The sequence below is a fragment of the Urocitellus parryii genome, chromosome 8 (assembly GCF_045843805.1).
Source record: "Urocitellus parryii isolate mUroPar1 chromosome 8, mUroPar1.hap1, whole genome shotgun sequence".
Lineage (NCBI taxonomy): Eukaryota > Metazoa > Chordata > Mammalia > Rodentia > Sciuridae > Urocitellus > Urocitellus parryii.
The window spans coordinates 70593787-70602958 of record NC_135538.1 but is presented as its reverse complement, the minus strand read 5'-3'; the positions used below and the strand labels follow the sequence as shown (position 1 = coordinate 70602958).

Here is a 9172-nt window from a genome sequence, read left to right as displayed (position 1 = left end):
TGGGAGCTGGGTGCAGTGATGCATGCTTGTAATCCCAGCAGCTCGTGAGGCTGAGGCAGGAGGATCGTGTGTTCAAAACCAGCCTCAGCAACTTAGTGAGGTCCTTAGCAATTCAGTGAGACCCTGTCTCTAAATAAAAGGGCTGGGGATGTGGCTCAGTGGTTGAGTGTCCCTGGGTACAAAAGCAACAACAACAAAAACTGTTGGGTAGGGAAGCCCAGCCATGGGGATATAAATTTTTATATAAGTTTGGTGATAATATTATTCTACAAAAATCTTGCTTATATCTGTATTAAGGAATAATTCTTATTGCTCCTGGAACTTACAGCCCCAATCTATTCCAGCTCCATTAAAAAATTACTTCCCTCAATAATTAGTAGTAAAGACCCCAAATATTACAAAAAGTCATTACCAAGCTAACATTTTGGATTAATTTCTGCTATATGGATATGGACTTCAGTAGGCATGTTCTTGATACCATGTACAGAAAAGATCTTAGAAAAGTCAAAGTTCAGTTCAATAAGGAAAAAAAAAAGTGAAAAAGTGCAACATATGTATAGTTCCTGGCATTCTCACATGGGATTTTTCTGACTATCCACCATAAAAGTTTACATTTGTGTAATGAAAGTACAGGGGATTTCACTTCATGGTTAATATACAAGTTTTTGCTTCAAAGTGCTTACTTTATTTTTAAAAAAGAGAAAATCAAGAGGGTTGCAGGAACTTTTTTTTTTTTTTTTTTTTTTTACAACGAATCCATGTCATGTGTACCAATCTTCTTCCTCTTTCTTTAGTACAACATGGTGCAGCAGCCTCATCAAAAAGGTCTGGTTTCAAAAGATGTTCCTGAAACCTCACCTACAGCAGCACTCTAGGGGTCCCATTAGGGGTGGCTCCTTTTTTCTTCTGAAGTCGATTTTGAACCTTTCGAGATTTTACTACTTTCATTCTCACCTCAAAAACTTCATGTATGGCTTTCCGGAAGCAATGAAAATTATAGTCAATAAGCCCTGGAGAAGAGAACAAAAATATTTATAAATGCCATGCAGAAATAATCTCATGTCAGCCATGACCAGGACGAGCCAGTAGAGGGTGATAGAGGAGCAGCTATAACCTCACAGCCAGATTTCCCCATGAGGTCTGTTGCTGGGCTGTGGGAATTGCAGGCAGTCTTGTGAAGGTAGATTTTTCCTGAGGAAAGGTTCCAGTGTATATTGTATATACCACATTTTCAAAGGCATCTATGACTCAAAAGTATTTTGAGTTTCTTTTCTTTCTTTCTTTCTTTTTTTTTTTGGAACTGGAGATTAAACCCAAGGGCTCTTAACCACTGAGCCACATCCCCAGCTCTTTTGTTTTTTGAGATAGCGTCTCACAAAGTTGCTGAGGCTGTCTTTGAACTTACAATCCTCCTGTTTCAGCTTCCCAAGTCACTGGGATAACAGGTGTGTGCCAGCCCCAAAGATTTTAAGAACCATCTAACTGCACACTTTTTTTTTTAACCTTTCAGAATTAAAGTTTAATACAACTAAGAAATAATAATACCAAAAGGCATTAGTAAATTGACTCTGAATGGAGGCAGACCCTGATTTGAAGTGCAGCTGAGATATCAAAGTCACAGTATCTATCAATCTTTTTTTTTTTTTTTTTTTTTGGAGCTTGGGATTGAACCCATGGCCTTCCACATGCAAGGCAAACACTCTACCAACTGAGCTATATACCCAGCCCTAATCAATCAATCTTTACTGAATATCTATTATATTTAAACCATTCTCATAAGCCCCAGGGAAAGCAAAGTGCCTGATTCTGGAACGGTAATAGTCACCTCGTGCTTGCTCCAAGCTCAGGAACTCAGTAACCAATGACACAAAAGTTCAGCTTTTCAATAATAAGTAAATTTTAAATGGAGAAATAGTAAAAGAGAATCTTGTTTATGATTTTATAAATAAGTCAGCAGTGTGAAAATATAGCAGAATAAAAGATAATCCAAAATCTGAAGCATTTTTCATTCTCAAAAGTAAAAGTGTTGAAAGCAACATTATATTTATACCAAAGATAAAGTGGTTGGTTCTATTTGCCATCTTTAAATTTACTGGTCCAACAATTATTTCCATCTCTCATGTGATGCTTCCAGAACCCCATCAAAGAAAGAAATGGAATTCCAGTCAAGGATGAAATTCTTCAACTCTGTATTACAACTAACTGCAAGTGCACGGGCAAAGGGGACAGCCATCTCAGCTTCTAGAGGGAAACCATCTCAGCTTCTAGAGGGAAAGTCTAGGTAGTGGTCCCTGCTGCTGCTGCTGCTGCTGCAGAAACAATGACCTACAAGTGCAGTATGACCCATTTGTAGCAGATTTCCTCAAGAAAAGACCTATGAGTCAATCAGGGGGAAAGTAATAAATAATAAACAAGGAGCAAAGAAATTCTCTTTTTTAGTGTAAATCTAACTAGGAAATGTGAGAACAATCTCAAAATTATCTGCTGATATGTACAATAAACTTTTACAGAAAGAAAGCTCAGCTCAAGGAATCTGGCCCAAGCAAAGGGTACAATTAAATGATTGACTTGAGGAGATTTAGAGACATCCTATTGGTAGATCTTGAGAAATCTTAACTCACTCATCTTCACCCATTTCAAAATGAGACAGTAATCTTGTCGTGTTAGTTTTAAAAGGTTCACAAGTGAGGTTTTTAAATGAAATAAGCACTCATAAAAAGTGTTTGCTAGATCTGCCCTATCAGGAAAGGCAGTTGAAAATACAAGAACAGAGATGTGAACAGCATAAATACTACCATCACCTCCATCCACACTTAATACAGTCTCACCTTCTCAGATTCAGCAGCAGTTCCCAACCTTAGCTGCACCTTAAAAACATTCAGGGAACTCGAAGAAAATAACAACAACAACAACAAAAAAAAAAACTAACAAACCCAAGTTCCTCTCCCATAAGTTCTATTCTAACATCCTGAGGAAAGCTCAGACTTTCTTACTTTTTAACCTTTCCCAAGATGCCTACCTCTTCCTTTAAAGCCATCACCAGGTCATTAATAAAAACTCAGAAGGAAACCAACATGAGAAAAAGTCAAGTGTAGATTACTGGCACCAACAGGACTCAAGAATAACAAAACCAAATATCCCATGCATTACAAGCACTAAATTCTCTTTAAAGATACTCCTGGTAGCTAGAGTGATCAACTCATTGTGTTCACCTGGGACTTTCCCAGTATCAGCACTGAAGGTTTCCTGTCCCAGGAATCCCTTTGGTCCCAAGAAGACAGATATGGACTGGCCACCCTAAAAAAGTACATATGACAAGGTCAAACATTAAATGTACCCATTTTCTTATATTCTTAGTTATTACATTAAAACTCATTTATTTCCACTTAGCTTCATAAATTTTTACAAAATCTGCTTGTTGTCAAATGATCCCACTATCTTCAAAATTCCATGACTCTAATATATTATCTGTTTTTGCTTTCAGCAAGAGTAAAGGAAACAAAGATTAAAGGATGAACACCACTTCATTAAAAGTTTTTGGTGGGGGAAGAAACAAGGCAACTTGGTCAGTCATAGTTTAGGAATAACTTTGGAAGACCCGTGTAATAAACTCCTGCTTAAATCTAGTTCCCCAATCATAGAGGGATATTAAAGTCAGTGGGCAAAAGTTTAAGGAGAAGCCACACACCTGAAACAATAGCAACTTGGAAAGAGGAAGGAAGATCACAAATTAAAAGCCAGCATGACCCTGTCTCAAAGTTAAAAATAAAAAGGACTGGGGATATTGCTCAGTAGTAGAGTACTCCTGCATCCAATCCTCAGTACCAAAAAAAGAAAACAGGAGAGATGCTACACTATCAAGCTCAAGGTTAGCATTCTAGTAACAAGACATAACAACAATCCAAACCACTTATAGTAGCACTCAGACATCACTTCTGTGTGGTGCTCTTGTCCAGTGCATAATCTCCACTGTGTAAAATCAGCAGACATTCTACATAATGAAAAGTTAAGGACATGAGAAACAAGAAGCTGTCACACACTGGAAACGATCAGAAGAAAAAAATAACTAAATCAAGTTGGGGATTCTGGGATTGAAAAGAGCATTTGTGTGAAAACTGTTAAAATTTGAATAAGGTCCATAGTTGAGTTAATAGTATTATATTGCCATTAATTTCCTAGTTTTGAAAATTCAGTTTTAGCATGTAAGATGTGAGGGGAAGGTGGATAAGGAGTATATGAAAACTATGTACTATTTTTACAACTTTTCTGTTAAATCTAAAATCATTTCAAAACAAACAAGAGGGCTGGGATTGTGGCTCAGTGGTAGAGCACTTGCCTGGCATATGTGAGGTACTGGGCTCCATTCTCAGCACTGCACACAAATAAATAAATGAATAAATAAATAAATAAATAGTAAAGTCCACTGACAACTAAAATAATATCTATCTGAACCTTTATTTAAAAAAAAAAAAAAGAAAGAAAAAAACAAGATCCCCAGGTAGGGACTGTAATTCTCCTTAAACTTTAGAACCTGCCATTGGCCTATGTGGTTTTGGAAGAGCAGGCATACTATTTGCATTACTTCTCTTTCTCTTAGCTTTGTGAAATATCAACCTCCAATAAATCTGGGAAATAACTTTAACCAACAAAATAGGCATATAGTGGTTAAAAACACATGTTCACACATAAAACCGGCTCTGTAAGTCCCTGACTGCCCACTGGTTGGGGAAGTTCCAGGGAAAGTCGCTTTTATTTTCTGGCTCTGAGTAAAATCATATGTAAAATAATATATAGTCCTATCTTCAAAATTCCATGACTCTAATATATTATCTGTTCTTGCTTTCAGCAAGAATAAAGGAAACAAAAATTAAAGGATGAATATCACTTAATTAAAAGTTCTTGGTGGGGGAAGAAACAAGGAAACTTGGTCAGTCATAGTAAACAGGAAAAATACACAGCTTCAGGAAGAAGCAAGAAAATACAAATTTAAGTAATATACTAGTTTTCAATAGTAAACTTCTTAAATCAGAACACAGAAAACTGAACACACTCATTATTTCTTAGCAGCATAAATCCATACAATCTTTCTGATGGACATTTTGCAAATATGCATTAGAAGCCACCATAACACCCCTACCCTTTTACCACTGAGCTACATCCTTGGTCCATTTTATTTTTTTATTTTGAAGCAGGATTTTCCCTTTTTGGAATCATGATACTATCACTGTGTTTTGAAGACCTAGTTTTATGAAGGTGGGGTACACGGGCACACAGCTATAATACCAGATAATCCCAGCTACTTAGGAGGCTCAGGCAGGAGGATCCAAGTTCAAGGGCAGTCTTGGCAACTTAATGAGACCCTATCTCAAAATGAAAAATAAAAGGACTTGGAAGGAAGCTCAGAGGTAGAGTACCCCTGGGTTCAATCCCCAGTACTGCAAACATTTTTTAAAGAATAAAAAATAAGCCAATCCCCCCCCCCAAAAAAATGCCGAATGTTTTCTCTGATATAAGGAGTGTGACTCAAAGTGGGATAGGGAGGGAGAGCATGGGAGGAAAATTACCTCTAGATAGGGAATAGAGGTGGGAGGGAGAAGGGGACTAGCTAGATGGTGGAAGGAGACAGTCATCATTATACAAAATACATGTATGAAGATGTGAATTTGGTGTCATCATAATTTATATACAAACAGAGATATGATAAATGGTGGTATAAAGGTATATTAAGAATTGTATGCAAAAAAAAGAGAGGTTATGTATAATGGCATAATTTGGAGTGAACATATTTTATATATAGTTATGAAAAATTGTGCTGTGAATGGATAATTATGAATGTAATGCACTCCACTATGTATGTAAGAAATAAAAAAAAACAAAACAAAAAGGATTGGCATATAGCTCAGAGGTGGAGCATGCTGAGTTCAATCCCTAGAACCCACTTCCCAACATCACAAAGAGTATACTTTTTTTAATGGCTAAAAAAAGTCAAATACCGTCTAGCTTTAACGCTGTATGTCTTGCTGCTCCCTCCTTTACATGAAGAGACCAAATGGTCACACTGTCACCTAGACCTTCCAGAGGGAGACTGAGGGAGAGTCTCCACCGGTAGCACAAGCTGGGGAGTCCTTTCCTGGTTCAGACACAGCCGGGAACCGTGCAACCATTCAGAGATGCTCAGGCCCCTGGCTGAATCCTCAGGTCTACTTCACTTCATTGCAATCACAGCCACACCACTAGGGGGCAGGCAGGTTCAGTGAAACCCCACCATCTCTGAACTACCTGAGGCCTGCCTGCCAAAAGGGCCAGTGACTAAAGTCTGGAAGCTTCAAGGGCATGCTGTCATTCACTCACATTCAACAAGCAAGGAAGGCAGAATTAATTGAAATGCTTCTTTTAAATCACATTTAAAAAATTACCTTTTCTTTCAAAGCTTTCCTCTCTGACAAAGCAAACGAGAGCCAGGAACTTTGTCACCTCTTTTAAATAAAGAACAGTTGTATTATTCAGCTTTATAATGGCTGTTGATTCCTTGTCATAGGGGGTTCCTGCTCCATCTTCTTTGAGACTAAATGGGGACAGAAATCAAAATGTATTTGATCATTGAGAAAGAATTAAAAATTGCAACCCAGTAATAGAGATCAGCTTTAACACAGAGAAAATTATGTCATTTACACTTGCAGTGCCATTCAGCAAAATATCTCAGTGAACTCTTCTCCCCTCCACAGCCAAGGGCTTCTTATTTTCTCATGGTAGAATAGCCAGGCTGTCAAAAGCATGATCTGGTGAAAGACCAAGAAAGGCTGAAAAACAATTTAGAGTCTAAAGAGACATGACAGCCAAATGTTGGACTGAACCCTGAACAAGGGGAAAAACTGCTATAAAAGACAGAATTGGGATGTTTGGTAAAAACTGAATATGGGTTTATGTATTAAATAACAAGAGTAATATAGCCAGGCTAAATCTGCTTCACTTGCTACTTAAACCATGGTCCTGCAGTGAATGTCCATGTTCTTAACAGATACATGTTCAAGTGGCCAAGATCAAAGAATCAAGGTCTGAAACTTACTGTCAGATGGTTCAGCAAAAACACACAAAGAGTATGAATTAGGAAAAAAGAATAAACATGGCAAATTAGTAACAACTGGTAAATCCCAACATGGATATAAGATTTCCTGTAGCTTGAAATTTTTTCAAAATAGTTAAATTAATATGTTGGTCTATTTTCTTAAGAAAAGGTGTAGTTTGCAGACACAGAAAAACCTGGATTTATACCCAGCTCTCTTATTTATCATATGAACTTGGACAAATTTAGTAACTTCTTTGAGCCACAATTTCCTCACCTATATACTGACAGCAACTACTTCAAAGTTCCCTAAGTAAATAAATATGCATAAATGGTTCTCAGCTGAGAATCTATAAAATGTACAAAGAGTTTTTTTTGTTTTTTTTTTTTTATTTATTTTATTTAGTTCTCGGCGGACACAACATCTTTGTTGGTATGTGGTGCTGAGGATCGAACCCGGGCCGCACGCATGCGAGGCGAGCGCGCTACCACTTGAGCCACATCCCCAGCCCCAGTACAAAGAGTTTTAACTGCTGTTATAATTAAGATGGTTTTGATGACAGAAACTGAACCCGCGAAAGACACTGGTATAATCAAAGAGTTGTGAATACTTCCATCATAGGTAAAGGACATGTTCCATAGCCTTCCTTTTATCAGCAGCTGTATACATTTTGATATATATTTACTTCCTAAGTCTACGAATAACTGACCAGTATTTTCACTTAACTGGAATTGTGCTAAATTCACATTAAGAGCTAGCATTTATTAAACATTTACTATGTGATACACACCATTCTTAGTTCTGACCATGCATTATCCAATTTCTGCCAGAAAAATCCTCTAAGCTAGACACTGAAGAAACTGAGACTGGAGAAAGAAAGACAACTTGGACAAAGCTGGTGACAGAGGTGGAGCCAGGACCTCAGACCTGATCTGATTCATATCAAAAGCCAATGCTTTAATTTTGTAAATATACAGGGGCTAGGATGAAAGGCTTGATTTAACGATGAGCCTGAATTATAGAGTATTTTAAAGGAAATGGAGGGGTTTTTTTGTTTTTCTTTTTTCTTTTTTAGTTTTGAAAGTATTTTAAACTGGTTTCTACAGGATTACTTAAAAGTAAATTTAAGTCTGAGCTAAGCTACTTGGGAGACTGAATTTCTCTTGCTTATAAGCTCTTGTTCTAAGAGCAATAAACTGAAACATTTAAAATGTTTTACCCAATGAAGAAAACTGCATTTAAAATTTTCAAGTAAATATAACATTTGAATATATAGATAACAAATATTTTGTCTATTAATAAATAGCATTTAATAAAACAGAAAAATTTGGGGCTGGGGATGTGGCTCAAGCGGTAGCGCGCTCGCCTGGCATGCGTGCGACCCGGGTTCGATCCTCAGCACCAACAAAGATGTTGTGTCCGCCGAGAACTGAAAAATAAATATTAAAAATTCTCTCTCTCTCTCACTCTCTCTTTAAAAAAAAAAAACAGAAAAATTCTTAGGTAATAATGTTAAATTAAAAAACAGGTTATAAAATTATATGTACAAAGTGATCTCATTATACTTAAAATTACACAGAGAAGTAATAATAAAATATATTAAAAATGTAAATAGGGCTGGGGATGTGGCTCAAGCGGTAGCGCGTTTGCCTGGCATGCACAGGGCACTCAGCACCACATAAAAATAAAATAAAGATGTTGTGTCCACCGAAAACTAAAAAATAAATATTAAAAAAAAAAATGTAAGGTGGTAAGATTATGGGCTATTTTAATTTTATTCTTTATGCTTTCATAAAAGTATACATACTATAATATATATTAATTTCACAATGAAAAAAGGAAGAAAACAACAAACTAATTAGGGGGAAAAAAAAAAAGCCAGGCATGGTGACTCACACTATAATCCCAGCAACTCAGGAGGCTGAGGCAAGAGGATTGCAAGTTCAACGCCAGCCTCAGCAACTTAATGAGACCCTGTCTCAAAATAAAAAAAATTAAAAGTGCTGGGAATATAACTCAGTGGCAGAGCACCCCTGAATTCAACCCAGTACCACAAAACAAACAAACACAACCAAAAAAGATCCGTAAAATTACAAGTAGAAATTGGT

The 9172-nt window shown here is 36.9% G+C and overlaps 1 protein-coding gene across 1 annotated transcript in view; it reads right to left on the bottom strand.

The window, feature by feature from the left end:
* Positions 1-683: 683 nt before the first annotated feature.
* Rragd (Ras related GTP binding D) overlaps positions 684-9172 on the bottom strand; it is a 40900-nt gene continuing 32411 nt past the window's right edge. Inside the window, exons 6-7 of the mRNA XM_026411226.2 lie at positions 6417-6565; positions 684-1010 (exon numbers count right to left, since the gene is read on the bottom strand). Coding sequence (XP_026267011.1) covers positions 859-1010; positions 6417-6565 — 301 coding nt within the window. The 3' untranslated portion in view covers positions 684-858. The remainder of the gene's footprint in view (positions 1011-6416; positions 6566-9172) is intronic.